The following is a 16,627-nucleotide window of genomic DNA, read 5'->3' on the forward strand; positions in this document are numbered from 1 at the left end:
AAATAGAGAAGAGCTACGGCCCTTCTGGGGGCCCAGATCTCGGGGCTCCCCGAGGCAGGACTTACATGCTGTAACACCCTCTTTGGGGTTCTGCAGTTCCTGGTGTCTCAGAGCTTTCGGGTGCCACTGCGTTCCCCTGGTCCAGACGCTGGTGCCTACAGCAGAAGTCGCTTGGGGTAGGTCTGGTCCAGCCACAGCCTTGCATGGAGCTGGTGCCTGTGCCAGTGCCGGGAGCTGCCCACCTTGCCGCAGCAGCTTGTGTGCCTGGCTCTGTGCAGTGACTGGACCTCACACTTGCTTGGTCACACAGCCCCCACCACACCATGCCTGGCTCACCCTTGGCAGGCGTGGGATCCAGGCTGGTAGCACTAGCCAAGTGCAACCTGCCGGGTGAGTGGGCAGAACGAGCCCAGCAGGTGCAAGCAAAACTCCAGCAGAGGCACCACCAGCCACAGAGGTTTTGCGCTGACAAAGTGACATCCAAAGGATCCCGTGACATAACCTTGGTACAGTGTGGGAGAGGACTGCCCAGATATAAATACATGATAAGGAACATTGGGAGGTGTTTTGGTGGCTGACTGTGGCATTTCAATTTTATTCCATACAATATGTTTTTTCTTTTTTTCTTTTTCCTTTTTTTTTTAGACAGAGTCTCTCTCTGTTGCCCAGGCTGGAGTACAATGGCATGATCTCGGCTCACCGCAATTTCTGCCTCCCAAGTTCAAGTGATTCTCCTGCCTCAGCCTCCCAAGTAGCTGGATTACAGATGCATGCCATCATGTCCGGCTGATCTTAGTATTTTTAGTAGAGACAGGGTTTCACCATGTTAGCCAGGCTGGTCTCGAACTTCTGACCTCAAGTGATCCATCCATCTCGGCCTCCCAGAGTGTTGGGATTTCAGGCGTGAGCCACTGCACCTGGCCATTTATTCTTCTTTCTTCTTTCTTCTTCTTTCTTCTTTCTTCTTCCTTCTTCCTTCTTCCTCCTTCCTCCTTCCTCCTTCCTTCTCCTCCTCCTCCTCCTCCTCTTCCTCCTCCTCCTCCTCTTCTTCTTCTTCTTCTTTCCTCCTTTTCCTCCTCCTCCTTCTTCCTTCCTCTTCCTTCCTCTTCCTCCTCCTTTCTTCCTCTTTCTTCTTTCTTCTTCTTCTTCTTCGACTGAGTCTTGCTCTGTCACCCAAGCTGGAGTGCAACGGCATGATCTCGGCTCACTGCAACCTCCACCTTCTGGGTTCAAGTGATTGTCGTGCCTCAGCCTTCCAAGTAGCTAGGATTACAGGCACCCACCACCACGCCTAGCTAATTTTTGTCTTTTTGGTAGAAACAGGTTTTCACCATGTTGGCCAGGCTGGTCTCAAACTCCTGACCTCAAGTGATCCGCCCACCTTGGCCTCCCAAAGTGCTGAGATTACAGGCATGAGCCACCACACCCGGCCTATTTTATTATTTTTTTGAGATGGGGTCTCACTCTGTTACCTGGGCTACAGTGCAGTGGTGTGATCTCGGTTCACTGCAACCTTGACCTCCCAGGCTCAAGCGATTTTCTTGCCTCAGCTTCATGAGTAGCTGGGACTACAGGCATGCACCACCACGCCTGGCTAATTTTTGTATATTTTGTAGAGATGAAGTTTCTGCTACCATTGCCCAGGCTGGTCTCAAACCTGTGGGCTCAAGTGATCCTCCCAGTGAGTCTCCCAAAATGCTGGGACTACAGGCATTAGCTGCTGTGCCTGGTTCAACGTGTTTGTTTGTTTGTTTGTTTTTTGAGACAGGGTCTCGCTCGGTTGTCCAGGCTGGAGTGCAGTGGTGGCATCTCAGCTCACTGCAACCTCTACTTCCCAGGCTCAAGTTATCCTCCTGCCTCAGGCCTCCAGATAGCTGGGAATACAGGCATAAGCCATCATGCCCAGCTAATTTTTGTATTTTTTTGTAGAGACAAGGTTTTGTTGCCCAGGCTTGTCTCAAATTCAAGGTCAAGCGATCCACCCACCTCAGCCTCTCAAAATGCTAGGATTACAGGCTTGAGCCACTACACCCAGCCATGTATTTTCTAATATCCCTTGGACTTCATCTTTGACTCATATTTTATTTCAAAGTATTGGGATTGTTTTTCAGTTATCTTTGTTATTATTTCTATTTAATTCTGTTATGGTCATACAACGTAATTTAAATTCTTCTGAATTTGTTGAGGGTTGTTTTTATGGCCCAGAATATGATGAATCTCTCATTGAATGTTGTATGTGCAGTGGAAAAGATTGTTTATTCTGCTGTTGGTGGGTAAAGTGTCATGAAAATATAATTAGGAGAAATTAATGATAGTGTTAAGGTTTTCTATATCCTTGCTTTTTTTTTTTGGTCTACTTATTTTATTGATTATTGAAAGAGAAGAGTTGAATTCTCTAGGTGCAATATAGATTTTTCTGTTTCTTATTTCAGGTCTACTGGTTTTTCCTTCATATATTTTTGAAGCTTTGTTGTTAGTATATACACACTTATGACTGTTAAGTCTTCTTGGTGAATTGAACCTTTTATCATTAAATAATACCCCTTTTTATCTCTGGTAATAGTCCTTCTTAAACCTACTTTGTCTGATATTAATATTGTCACTCCAACTTGCTTTGATTCATGTTTGTATGGTGTATCTTATTCCATTCATTTGTTTTAGGGTTCCAATTCCTCTATACATATATTTTTTACTTTTAACCCATATATTTCTTTATATTTAAAGTGGGTCTTGTGGACAACATATTATTGCCTCTTACTTTGTTTCCAATCTGGTGATTTGTCTTTTAATCGGTTGTCTTTTTACTGATATACTGGATTAAAATCTATCATCTTGTTATTTGTTTTCTGTTCTTGCATCTGTGCTTTTTTTCTTCCTTGATTTGGATTATGTTTTGAAAAGGAAAACTCCCAATCTCATGGGTGCTGCAAGTAGACAAGATTTATTGCATCTGATTGAAATAGTTTATTATCCATAGCACAACAAACAATGTGAACATCAGCATAGTGGTGTTGGTTCCCCTGGTCCTACATTCAACAGGTGATGCAGTCAGCCCAGATGCATGGTATTCACACAGTGGGTTTGCATTGTAGCTGAGGGACCTAGGCCCAGCACTATTTTATTTTATTTTATTTTATTTTATTTTATTTTATTATTTTATTTTATTTTATTTTAATTGTATTTTATTTTAGAGGCAGGGTCTCACTGTGTTGCTCAGGCTGGTCTCGAATTCCTGGGCTCAAGTGATCCTCCTGCCTCAGCCTCTCAAAGTGCTGGGATTACAAGCGTGAGCCACCACGCCTAGCCCCAGGACATTTTTATAGCAAGCAGTAAGCAAGCCTGCCTTGGTCTGAGAAACGATCTCACCTCTTAAAACTCCAGCTGCACTAACAGTCCTGAACAAGGACCCAGGTGATAAAGAGGTCAGGGCCTTGTGATCTTGACATACTCAGCAAGAAATGTTGGACACAAATGGCCCAGGGAAGAAGCCTCCCAACATTAGAAAAAATTATTATATGTACTTGTTTTATGTTCTACAGTCATTTTAAAAAATACATTTTATTGAATATGTTTAAGATATACAACATGATGTTATGGGACACATAGAGATAGTAAAGTGGTTACTATAGTGAAGTAAATGAACATATCCATCATCTCACATAGTTACCTGTTCCAGCATTTTTATGATTCCATTTTCTCTCTATTATTGGCTTGTGACTTACATCTCTCTAAAAATTTTTTTTTTTTTAGTGGTTGCTGTTGAATTTACTATATCTTTAATTAATCAGTCTATCTTCAAATAAAGTCATACCACTTCTTATATATCATAAGGACCCTTTAACAGCATATTTCCCATTCCTCCATCTCCTCATTTTAACTGTTGTTATTGTCATACATTTCACTTTTATATATGCTATAAGGCCACAATGCATTGCTTTAGTAAAGCAGTTACCTTTTAAAGTGAGTAAAAATGAGAAACAGTCTCTCTTATATTTACCTCTATTCTCTCCATTTCCAGAGATCATCATTTCTTTATGTAGATCCAGGTTTCTCTCAGGTATCATATTTCTTCTGCTTACAGAACTTCCACTGCCATTTCTTATACTGCTGGTCCACTGGTAATGAATTTTCTCTGTTTTTGTTTTTGTTTTTTTTAATTTGAAAAAGTATTTCCTTCATGTTTGAAAGATGTTTTTGCTACATATAGAATTCTGGATTGGCAGTTTTTTGTCTTTCAGCATTTTAAAGATATGACTCTATTATCTTCTGGTCATACAATTTCTGATGAGAAGTATTCTGTGTTTCTTATCTTTGTTCCTCTGTAAGGAGTGTGTCTTTTTCCTTTAGATGCCTTCAATATTTTCTCTTTATCTTTGGTTTTCAGCAGTTTGAATATGATACCTTAGGTTGTGTTTGCATGTGCTTCTTTGTTGTGTTTGTATATTGGCATTTAATCTTTTCTGGATTCTGTGAGTTTCTTGGTTCTGTGGTTTGATATCTTTCATTATTTTTGGAAAATTATTAGCTATTATATCTACAAATAAATATTATATCTACATATATTTTTTTCTCGGTTTCTTCTCCTTCTGGGATGTGAATCACTTATATGTTAGCACTTGGATATTTGTTCTGGCTGGTTTTTGTTTGTTTGTTTCACTCTTTTCTCTTTCTGCTTCAGTTTGAGTAGTCTCTATTGACCTATCTTCAAGTTCACTGCTTATTTCCTCAGGTATGTCGAGTTTACTGATTGATATGGTTTGGTTATGTCCCCACCCAAATCTCATCTTGAATTGTAGTTCCTATAATCCCCACGTGTCATGGGAGAGACCAGGTGGAGATAATTGAATCATGAGACTGGTTCCCCCATCCTATTCTCATGATAGTGAGTTAGTTCTTACAGAACTGGTGGTTTTGTAAGGGGCTTCCCCCTTCCCTGGGCACTTCTCCTTGCTGTCGCCACATGAAGAAGGATGTGTTTGCTTCCCCTTCCACCATGATTGTAAGTTTCCTGAGGCCTCCCCAGACCTGTGGGACAGTGAGTCAGTTAAACCTCTTTTCTTTGTAAACTACCGAGTCTCAGGTATGTCTTTATAGCAGTGTGAGAACAGACTAATACAGTAAATTGGTATGGCTAGAATGAGGTGCTGCGTAAAAATACCTGAAAATGCGGAAGCAGCTTTGGAACTGGGTAACAGATAGAGGTTGGAACAGTGTGGAGGGCTCAGAAGAAATGTGGGAAAATGTAGAACTTCCTAAAGTCTTAGAGGGCTCAGAAGACAGGAGGATGTGATCAAGCTTGGAACTTCCTAGAGACTGTTGAATGGCTTTGACCAAAATGCTAATAGTGATATAGACAATGAAATCTAGGATGAGATGGTCTCAGATGGAAGTGAGGAACTAGTTGGGAACTGGAGTAAAGTTCACTCTTGCTATGCAAAGAGACTGGTGGCATTTTGTCCCTGCCCTAGAGATCTGTGGAACTTTGAACTTGAGAGAGATGATTTAGGGTATCTAGCAGAAGACATTTCTAAGCAGCAAAGCATTCAAGAGGAAGCAGAGAATAAACGTTTGGAAAATTTGCAGCCCAGTGATGCGATAGAAAAGGAAAACCCATTTTTTCTGAGGAGAAATTCAAGCCCCTTACAGAAATTTGCCTAAGTAATAATGAGCCAAATGTTAATCACCAAGACAATGGGGGAAAATGTCTCCAGGGCATACCAGAGACCTACACAGCAGCCCCTCCCATCATAGGCCCAGAGGCCTAGGAGGGAAAAATGGTTTCCTGGGCCAGGTCCAGCACTCCCTTGCTGTGTGCTGCCTCGGGACTTGGTGCCCTGCATCCCAGGCACTCCAGCCACAGCAAAACGGGGCCAGGGTACCGCTCAGGCTGTTGCTTCAGAGGGTACAAGCCCCAAGCCTTGGCAGCTTCCATGTAGTATTGGGCCAGCAAGTATGCAGAATGCAAGAATTGAGGTTTGGGAACCTCCGCCTAGATTTCAGAAGTTGTATGGAAATGCGTGGATGTCCAGGTAGAAGTCTGCTGCAGGGGCGGAGCCCTCATGGAGAACCTCTGCTAGGGCAGTGTGGAAGGGAAATGTGGGGTCAAATCTCACACACAGAGTCCCCACTGGGGCATTGCCTAGTGGAGCTGTGAGAAGAGGGCCACTGTCCTCCAGACCCCAGAATGGTAGATCCACCGACAGCCTGCACCATGTGTCTGGAAAAGTTGCAGACACTCAATGCCAGCCATGAAAGCAGCAGGGAGGGGGCCTCTACCCTGTGAAGCCACAGGGATGGAGCTGCCCAAGGCTGTGGGATCCCACCTCTTGCATCAGTGTGACCTGGATATGAGACCTGTAGTCAAAGGAGATTATTTTGGAGCGTTCAGGTTTAATGACTACCCTATTGGATTTCAGACTTGCATGGGGCCTATAGCTCCTTTGTTTGGGCCAATTTACCCCATCCAATTTCTCCCATTTAGAATGAGGGTATTTACCCTATGCCTATAACCCCCAAAAGGAAGTAATTAACTTGCTTTTGATTTTACAGGCTCTTAGGTGGAAGGGACTTGCCTTGTCTCAGAAGAGACTTTGGACTTGGACTTTTGGGTTAATACTGAAATGAGTTAAGACTTTGAAGGACTGTTGGAAGCACATAATTGTGTTTTGAATTGTGAGGACATGAGATTTGGGAGGGGCTGGGGCAAAATTAAATGGTTTGACTGTGTCCCCACCCAAATCTGATTTTGAATTGTGGTTCCCATAATCCCCACATGTCGTGGGAGGGACCTGGTGAAGACAGTTGTATCATGGGGGTGGTTTCCCCCATCCTGTTTTTGTGATAGTGAGTTACTTCTCATGAGATCTGATGGTTTTATAAGGGGCTTTCCCCTTTGCTGGGCACTTCTCCTTGCTGCCGCCATGTGAAGAAGGATGTGTTTGCTTCCCCTTCTGTCATGATTGTAAATTTCCTGAGGCCTCCCCAGCCCTGTGGAACTGAGTTAATTAAACCTCTCTCCTTTATAAATTACCCAGTCTCAGGTGTGTCTTTGTAGTAGCATGAGAAAGGACTAGTATACTGATACGCCTGTCAACAACTTTCTTCAAATATGTTATATATATATGTGTGTTTTTTCTTATTTCTAGCATTTCTCTATGTCTCTTTTTTGTAGTCTTCATATTTCTGCAAAAATTCCCCTTTCGTTCTTTCATATTGTCTAAGTTTTCCACAAGAGCCTTTCATATTCACATATTACTTATAGTTGGCTTAAGTTCTGTGTCAGATAACTACAGCATCTGCATCTTGCACCTGGTCATGCTCTCTCTCTCTCTCTTTCTCTATCTCTTTCTCTCTTTAATATAGAAACAGGACCTCACTATATTGCCCAGACTGGTCTTCAGACTCCTGGCCTCAAGCAGTCCATCCGCCTTGGCATCCCAAAAATGCTGGATTATAGGTATGAGCCACCACACCTGGCCTACTTTGTCCTTGACAGTAGGTTTTTTTTGGTATTTTAAAATTTATGTGTGTGTGTGTGTGTTGTAATGTTTTGTTTTTTGTTTTTTGTTTTTTTTTTTTTTTGAGGTAAGAGTTTCACTTTTGTCAGCTAGACTGGAGTGCAATGACATGATCTCGGCTCACTGCCAAGCAAAACGTCCTTCTTTACATGGCGACAGCAAGGAGAAGTGCCCAGCAGAGGGGGAAGCCCCTTATAAAACCATCAGATCTCATGAGAAGTAACCCACTGTCACAGACAAACTGCAACCTCTGCTTCCCAGGTTCAAGAGATTCTCCTGCCTCAGCCTCCCGAATAGCTGAGATTACAGGCACCTGCCACCACACCCAGCTGATTTTTTGTATTTTCAGTAGAGATGAGGTTTCACCATGTTAGCCAGGCTGGTCTCAAACTCCTGACCTCAGGTGATCCATCTGCCTTGGCCTCCCAAAGTATTGAGACTACAGGCATAAGCCACTGCGCCCGGCCTGTGTTGTAATTTTTTATTGAGTTTTGGATGCAGTGTTTAGAATAGTAAGGACTGAGTTCATTATTATTTATGCCTGGAAATTGTCATATCTATTCTTCTCTTAGGCCATTAGTGTGGGGGATTCAGTCATTTTGTTCAGGAGTTGAATTAGGTTTGAGTTTTTTGTTTCTATGATTACTTCAGTGTCTGTATCTCCTACAAATTCTGTATAGTCATGCTAGCTACACTGGGTCTTTAGTAATTCCATAAACATTTTGACCTGGCATGTTGTCTTACACCCATAATCCCAACACTTTGAGAGGCTGGGATAGGAGGATCACTTGAGGCCAGGAGTTTGAGACCAGCCTGGACAACATAGCAAGACCCCATCACTACCAAATAATAACAATAACAATAATAATAATAATAATAATAAAATTAGCCATGTGTGGTGATGTGCATTTGTAGTCCTAGATACTTGGGAGGCTGAACTGGGAGCATACCTTGAGCTCAGGAGTTTAAGGTTACAGTGAGTCATGACTGCACTACTGTGCTTCAGCCTCTGGACAGTGTCAGACTTTGTCTCTGAAAAATAAAAACATAAACATTAGCTGAACTATTCTTACCTACTTGCAAGGAGAGCTTGTCTTTCTCTTGCTACACAACTGAGCGAGTGCCTGCATCCCATCTCTTCTTGGAGGCTCCTGTCCTTCTTTGGAATGCAGGTTAATTGGTTGCTCTGCAACCTTAGGTCTCTGATAAGTTTGACAAAAGCTGTGGTTTTGTAAATTACCCAACAATTTTTAAAAACTGTTATTAGTTTGATAATGATGCTCTTCCCTGCTTTCTGCATCCTATGTGGAAGCTGGAGTCTCAAGCCATCTACCTTTTCACAGTGCTATTCAACCTTTTGGCCACCTACTCCTAGTCTGCTGCTTGGGTCTTTCTTTTGGGTGACACCCTTCCAGCTTAGCCCCCTGAAATATTTTCAGGTTAGATGTTTCCCCCTCTCTATTCCTTCTTTATGGCAAATATCTGGCAAAGAGAAGGAACAGAGGTTCCTGATCTTTCTTCATCTTGGGCTCAAAATAATCCATGGATTCATGTTCTCAAGGATACATCTTGGCCGGGCGCAGTGGCTCATGCCTATAATCCCAGCATTTGGGAGGCTGAGGCGGGCAGATCACTAGAGGCCAGGAGTTCAAGACCAGCCTGGCAACAGGGCAAAAACCCGTCTCTACTAAAAATACAAAAGTTAGCCAGGCATGGTGGTTTGCACCTGTATTTCCAGCTACTCAGGAGGCTGAGGTGGGAGACTTACTTAAACCCAGAAGGCAGAGGTTGCAGTGAGCCAAGATCGTGCCACTCCACTCCAACCTGGGTGACTGAGCAAAACTCTTTAAAAAAAAAAAAGAAGATACATCTGTGAAAATGGGGACATGACTTTGGGAGTGAGCTAAGTTCTCATCCACTGTACTCCTGACTTGGCCCCCATTTTCTGTGCTAGAAAATTAGATGAAGTATCTACTCTAACCATTAATGAGAAATAAGAATCAAACCAACCCACTGAAATATTTCTTAGAAGATTAACACTACAACAGGATAAAAGGGGATCAGACTGGGAGTAGTGGTTACAAGCACAGTCTCTGGAGGCAGTCTACCTGGGCTTAAATTCCAGGTCCATCACTTACTAGCTGTAGGGCCTGGGATAAGTTCCTTCACCTCTCTGTATCTCAATTTCTGTATCTGTAAAGTGGAAACAACAAGAGGATGAAAAGGGTTAATTTTTGTAAAGCACTTATAATAGTGACTGGCACATAATAAGCTCTGTGGAAGTGTTAACAATTAGGGCTTACTTCCTATAATTTCAGAAATTTGTGGAAGAGAGCAATTCCCTCCCTTTCTCAGAGCCCATTACAATCAAAACAGCTGATGATTACAGAGCATTTCCAAAGTGCCCAAGTCCTGTAACTAAGCATTTTATAGAAATTATCTCATAAGAGGGAGGGATTAATTATTCCTATCTAATAGGTAAAAGATCAAGGATCAGATAAGTGTTTACCCAGCTGACTAGAGGCATCAATAGTTTTACAACCCAAGAGGGTCTGACTACATTGCCTGTGCTCTTAACCATTGCATTTGTTGCTTCCCACAAACTAGTTTCCATGCTTGTAAACTAGTGGGAAAGTTGCATGCTGTATTTATCTCACAGGGTTGTTTTGAGATCCCAATAATGTTAAGAGGCAGTGCTTTAGATATTTGTACAGAGTGCTGGTCCCCTGACAGGGAAACCTGAATGTGTCAATGATTTGTTCACACTTCCCTCCCTCTGCACATGCCCTTCTTCCTCTTTTCTGCTTGTTGAACTCATGTCTTCAAGACTCAGCTCAGATATCAGCGTCCAGATTTTATTCTAACAATGGAGGAATTTAGGCAACACCGTGTGGCGGGGGAGTGGGGGGACACACCAGACTTGTGTTCTGAAATGACAGCTGAATTGCAATGCAGGGAATGGAGTGTAGCCGGGCCAGAATGAGTACAAGAAAACCAGATAGAAGGCTACTGCATTAGGAGCCCAGGCGGGAGGTGGTGGGGCAAACGGAAGGAATGGTGGACTGGAAAGATATTTAGGAAAGAGAATCGACAGGAAATGGAGGTGTATTTTAATATGGGCAGCGAGGGAGAGGGAGGTGGCAAGGATGGCTCCTAGTTCCTGGCTTGCTCGCGGATGTTTGTCGAATGAATGATCCAGTGACCCCAAGGCAGAAGTATCTCAGAGAGATCCCCCCACTCCCCTCCCCGCACCCATCACCACGTTGCTTTCGGAGCTCTGACCGTATGGGGGTGGATGGAAGAGAGGAGGAAGGGAATGGCCAGGGAGTCTTGGTCCAGGAGCTGCTAGACTGGACACTTCTAGCACTGGTCCGAGCCAGGAGACGCTGCGAAAAGAGGGCAAACGTTTCTACTCTCGCAGTTACTGCCTGGCCCCTCCACCCCCGCCTGGCCAGCAGTGCAGCCGCCCCTCTTAGCACCATGGAGGTGCTGGCTCCTTGCCGGCGTCTGGGGGCGCGGCACAGCGGCCCACCCCTCCAGCCCTGACCCGCCCGGCCGGCCCGGCGCCCACCCCGCCCAGTGTGCTGGTAGGTTGGGCGGCGGCTCTGTCTAGTCCCAGAGCCAGGAATCAGGGGCAGCCGGGCGAGTCCCAGGGCAGGGGTCCTCCGCCGCCTTGCACCTGCCCTGCTGGGCGGCACCGGGTCAGTGCCCTGACACCTCCTGCGGGTCCCCACGCTCTCTTTCCCATCGTGCGTCCTCTGGAGAAGTGCGCGCGTGTAAGTGTGGCAAGTGTGGCCAAGGGTGCCGGAGGCAGGATTAGGGCGCGTAGTCGTTGCGTGGGCGCTGCCCAGAAGGCGCAGAGCATGAAGTATGCGTGGGCATAGCCGGCGCGGGTGCCCGCCGCGGGTCTGCGCGGGGCGGGGGCACAGCAAGTGCATCCGATCGAGCGGAGACCAGCGCACCGGCGTCGGCGGCGAGGGTGGTGCAGAGAAGCCCGGCTGGGCGGAGGGCGGAAGGATGCGTGTGGGTAACTTTTTGACTGCCTTGGAAGTACCAGTAGTCGCGCTCGCAGGGGCTGCCTCCGGCCGCGGGGCGAGCTGCGAGCGAGTGCGCCCGCTGCCGCCCCTCCCCCACTTCCGCCTCCCGCCTCTTCCTCGTTCCCGGCTCCCAGGGCCCGTCGGTCCCCCGGGAGCCCTGGAGGCGCAGCCCCACCCCGGCCGGCGCGGCTCGCTCCCACGCCCCCGCCGCAGCCTCGCTGGAGCGGACGGACTGAGTCAGCGGGGGCGCCAGCGCTGCAGGTAGGGGCTCCAGCGGCGGTGGGCACAGGTGCCGCGGGGGACCGCGGAGGGGACCGGAGCACGAGGGGAACGGCCTGGGGGGGCGCCCTCCCCCCGTCCTCCGCCGACGCCGCGTGTCCCTTTTTAGGGAATTTTTTCCCTCTTGCTGGCTCCAGTGCGGGTGGGGCTGTGACCGAGAGGGAGTTCTCCATTTCGCTGGCTCCTGCCCTGCCCCTGGCAGCCTCTTGCCCCCAAATCTCTTCACCCCCTCTCCAGTACGTATAGGTCGCGTAAACAACTCCCTTTCTCCACCTCTGGGCTCCGCGACCCCCCGGGGGCAGCTCCTTCAGTCTCGTGAGATCGGTGGGGTTGGGGGGAGGGGAAAAAAGAGGGGGTGTCCCGGAGCCCCTTGGCCCGCGTCAGCTCCCCCACCTCGGCCTCTCCCTCCCCCTCCCCGCCGCTGGAGCACTGGCTCCAGGGGCCCTGGGTATTTTTAGCGTTGTGACCTGGGCGGCAGCTCTAAGAGCCTTTCCCAGGAATCGGCGTCAGCGCCTCGCTCCTCCGCCGCCAGCCCGCGGCCGCACGGTCTCCCCACACTTCCATGGCCCTGCCTTGCCCACTCGGGGTTGGGTCCCTCTTCACCTCTGCGGCGCCCGTGGAGCTGGCCAGGGTCTGGGATACGCTGGGTGCAGATGAGGTGGGGAAGGCAGCCTGCAGAGGATGACGTCTGATCCTCAAGCTAGAAACTTCCCCTGCCTCTGGTGATGGGCTCAGAGCAGAACGCCGGGAAGGAGATGAGCGAATGGGAGTGAATGCACCGTCCTGGGCTGGCCCATTGCCCCAGTGCTCTGGCCGGCTCTCGGCTTCTCAGCCCTAGGGGTCAGGAGGACTGCTCTGAACTGGACCCAGAACCCGCCTTTCCAATTGCTCCTCACTGACTAATGGGGAGATAAGTCAGTGAGATGTGTCCGAGGAGGCGGACGGATAAAGAGCTGTTGGAGTTCAAAGAAAAGATGGTCGTCTCCTAAATATATTGCTCACCTTCACAAGCAGGGTCTTATATTTGAGGCAGGTAGGTCGATTATGCCATTTTCAGATGGGGAGACTAAGACCAGAAAGGTGATTTCCTTAGGGGCAGAGCCTAGTCTGGAAGTCAGGTCTGTGTCTTCAGAGCAAGGGTTTGGGGTGGATGGCACACGCGTGTGTACGTGTGTTTGTGTGTGGAAAGGGAGGGGCGTGAGAAGGGTTGCTTCAGCCTTTGTCTGGGTTTTGATGGATGGGAAGGGGTGAGCTGCAGCACTGGAGGAAGGGAACCCTCCATCCTAAAATCTCTGCCTCTATCCTATCCTGTCCCTGGCCTTCTGAGGCAAGCAGGGCCTATTAAGGGGAAAAAGTACCTCCTGGATTTGTGCTGAACCAATTCCTCCAACCCCTCTCAGGAGGACATGATACGGAGACTTGGGCATTGGCTGTGTTCCCTGAATACAGAGTATCTCTCTTGCAGTGCCTGGAACTGGCATCCCCTTTGTGGAGCTAGGGGCAAGCCCCGCCTCTGCATGAGACTTGGTTTGTGGGACACACTTGGTTTCAGGGAAGGGGAAAGAGGTCGCCAAGGGCAGAGGTGTCCAGGCTGGAGCCAGGGGCCCCACTGCTGGGACGCTGGTGCAGTGGGGCTCCCCAAGCCCAGGTCCCTCTTGTCTTGTCTTTCGACTTTGCAGCTGTACTTGTTTTGCTCCTCTACCCCCAGGAGCTGACATGGACCCAAATCCTCGGGCCGCCCTGGAGCGCCAGCAGCTCCGCCTTCGGGAGCGGCAGAAATTCTTCGAGGACATTTTACAGCCAGAGACAGAGTTTGTCTTTCCTCTGTCCCACCTGCATCTCGAGTCACAGAGACGTAAGTCCCAAGTCCTGAGAAGAGGGACTGGGCTAGGGTAGGGAGGATGTCCTGTGGGTCCTGAATCTTGTGAGACTCTCTCCCCTCTGGTTTTCTTGGACCTCTATGCTTCTAACTTGGGACCTGACATATAACTATCACTGTCCTGGTGTGCAGCTTGGGTCCTCCTGACTTGCCCACTTCTTGATCCACAGCCCCCATAGGTAGTATCTCATCCATGGAAGTGAATGTGGACACACTGGAGCAAGTAGAACTTATTGACCTTGGGGATCCGGATGGAGCAGATGTGTTCTTGCCTTGCGAAGATCCTCCACCAACCCCTCAGTCGTCTGGTATGCCCCTCTGCTTTGGGGACTTCAGTGCTAGTCAGCCAGAGCCGAATGTCAGGCTCTGAAACGAGGCTGCAAGGCTGGGCTGGGGAAGTATACAAGTAAGGGCTGGAAGTGGCTGTTTCCACCAGTGAGACAGCTGCCTGTTCTGATTTTAGGGAAGTTGACCCTGAGGGGGAACTGGGTTACACATCTCCAATCCAAAATTCTGGGAACTGTCTATCTCTTCTTTAATTTTACATTTGTTAAATTAATATAATTAGTCACTATGATTAAAATAATGTAAAAATGTAATTTTTACATTTGGCAACTTAAGTACTTTTAGTCATTATAATGATATTAATATTTATTGAGTACTTAAGTAGGTTCCAATACTGTACTAAAATACTTTACATATATTATCTCAGTCCTTACAATGTCCTGTCAGGGTAGGTGATATAATCCCTATTTTATAAGCAGGAAATTAGGCTCAGAGAAGTCACATTGTAGCCAGAAGGTAGATAAACTGGAATTCATGTCTGTCTTACTCCAAAGCCCATATGCTTAACTTGTAAGACAGATATTCTTTAATTAAAACTGCTACTATTTATTGATGGCTTACTATGCCAGACATTTTATAAGCATTCTTAGATTTTATTCCCAAAACCCTTTGGGGATGTAGGTCTCCCTTTTATTTTGCAGAAGAGGAGCAGAGTCCTTGAAAGGGAAAGTGACTTGCTCAAAGCCACTCAGCAGCAATAAGTGATATAGGTGGAACTTGGACTCTTACCATTGACTGACCTGACTCTAGAACCCAGACATGGTGTAATGAAGTGGAAGGAGCTGGCAGTCAGGAGATGGTGATCTTAATCCTGGCTCTTTGCTGGACTGGCAAAGTCACTTTGGAAAAGTCTCTTCCCCGCTGTGGGCTTTAGTTACTCCTGGCCAGATAATCTTTAAGAGTTCTCTGAAGGCCTGTTTGTGGCCTGACCAGCTTTTCTCTCTGGGCAGGGGTGGACAACCATTTGGAGGAGCTGAGCCTGCCGGTGCCTACATCAGACAGGACCACATCTAGGACCTCCTCCTCCTCCTCCGACTCCTCCACCAACCTGCACAGCCCAAATCCAAGTGATGATGGAGCAGACACGCCCTTGGCACAGTCGGATGAAGAGGAGGAAAGGGGGGATGGAGGGGCAGAGCCTGGAGCCTGCAGCTAGCAGTGGGCCCCCTGCCTACAGACTGACCATGCTGGCTATTCTCCACATGAGACCGTAGGCCCAGCCGGAGCCTTTCAGGAGAAGACCAGACTCTTTACTTGCAGTAGGCACCAGAGGTGGGAAGGATGGTGAGATTGTGTACCTTTCTAAGAATTAACCCTCTCCTGCTTTACTGCTAATATTTTCCTGCTGCAACCCTCCCACCAGTTTTTGGCTTACTCCTGAGATAAGAGTAAGCCTCCCACCAGTTTTGGCTTACTCCTGAGATAAGATTTGCAAATGAAAATGAGAGAAGATGAGGTTGGACAAGATGCCACTGCTTTTCTTACCACTCTTCCCTCCCCCAAACCATTCTGTAGTCTTCTAATAGAGTATCTCAAACAAGTGTCTCTAGATGGATGTGAACTCCTTAATTCATCAAATGAGGTGGTACTCAAGCCATGCTGCCTCCTTACATCCTTTTTGGAACAGAGCACGATATAAATAATAAACTAATAATAATATGCCAACCATTCCACTTCATTTTTCACATTGCAAAGATATCAAACCCACTATATGTCTTTAGCTCTCTAACCGATCCCATATTCCTATCACTCATTCATTCTATTTATTCCAGAAATATTTATTGAACACCCACGCTAGGCATCTGGAATACAGTTTTGACCAAGACAGGCTGTACTGTATACCTACCTTCATAGAGTTTACTGTTTATGGAGGAGAAAATCAAGTAAATACTATAATTCACAGTGTAATAAATAGCATGAGGAGGAACTACTCTGGTACCAGAAAATAGGGGCATCTTCACCTAGTTTGTATGGTCACTGAAGAGCTGTTTTTAGCTGAAGGACGATTGGGAGTTAGCCAGACACGGCCCATAAGCCAGGCAGAATGAGCAACTTGTGAAGACGTTAAATGGAGACAGCATATCCTTGAGGAGCTAAAAAACATTGCGTTTGGCTGAATTGTTGGATTTGAGGAAATGAAGGGAGAGGTAAGACTGACAAAGGTCAGGTTGTAAAATCCGTTGAAGCCTGGATCAGGTTTCAGTTTGACAGCTAGTAAAAGATCATGACTTAAGATATAAAGTTATTTCCTCATATAGAAGTAAGAAGTACAGGGCTACATGAAAGCTCCATCGTTACTCAGCACTGGGCTTCTTTTTTGCTGTTTTGCACATGGCTTGCATTCTTAGCAATACCTCACGTCTAAGGTGGCTGTCAAAGCCCCAGCCATTAAGACTTTGAGACTGGCAGAAAGCAGGAGAGGAAATGGGGGATGGGCAAAGAGGACACAGCCAGTCTATTCCCATTTAGGAATAAATTTTTGGAAGTTCTTTTTCTTCCCCAAGATGGAGTCTCGCTCTGTCACCCAGGCTGGGGTGCAATGGCACGATCTCGGCACACTGCAACCTCTG

At 46.9% G+C, this 16,627-nt stretch overlaps 3 protein-coding genes across 5 annotated transcripts in view; all 3 read left to right on the top strand.

The window, feature by feature from the left end:
* Positions 1-13,672, top strand: part of SYS1 (SYS1 golgi trafficking protein) — a 49,965-nt gene extending 36,293 nt beyond the window's left edge. The window contains exon 4 of the mRNA XM_030915827.1: positions 13,542-13,672. Coding sequence (XP_030771687.1) covers positions 13,542-13,548 — 7 coding nt within the window. The 3' untranslated portion in view covers positions 13,549-13,672. The remainder of the gene's footprint in view (positions 1-13,541) is intronic.
* On the top strand, positions 11,101-15,722 carry LOC104678845 (dysbindin domain-containing protein 2). 3 transcript variants are annotated; one of them, XM_010384232.2, is made up of 4 exons: positions 11,101-11,293; positions 13,542-13,688; positions 13,883-14,020; positions 15,008-15,722. In XM_010384232.2, exons 2-4 carry the CDS (start codon positions 13,550-13,552, stop codon positions 15,211-15,213), a joined length of 483 nt encoding a protein of 160 aa, XP_010382534.1. In that variant the 5' UTR covers positions 11,101-11,293; positions 13,542-13,549; the 3' UTR covers positions 15,214-15,722. The 3 variants fall into 3 exon arrangements, with proteins under 3 accessions (XP_010382534.1, XP_010382532.1, XP_010382533.1); XM_010384230.2 differs by lacking the exon at positions 11,101-11,293 and adding an exon at positions 11,678-11,815; XM_010384231.2 differs by lacking the exon at positions 11,101-11,293 and adding an exon at positions 12,152-12,866.
* LOC115892729 lies at positions 11,363-12,518 on the top strand. The gene is made up of 3 exons (XM_030914445.1): positions 11,363-11,815; positions 12,036-12,157; positions 12,331-12,518. The coding sequence occupies exons 1-3, from the start codon at positions 11,388-11,390 to the stop codon at positions 12,516-12,518; spliced, it is 738 nt and encodes a 245-aa protein (XP_030770305.1). The 5' UTR covers positions 11,363-11,387.
* Positions 15,723-16,627: the final 905 nt, after the last annotated feature.

The sequence above is a fragment of the Rhinopithecus roxellana genome, chromosome 13, assembly GCF_007565055.1.
Source record: "Rhinopithecus roxellana isolate Shanxi Qingling chromosome 13, ASM756505v1, whole genome shotgun sequence".
NCBI lineage: Eukaryota > Metazoa > Chordata > Mammalia > Primates > Cercopithecidae > Rhinopithecus > Rhinopithecus roxellana.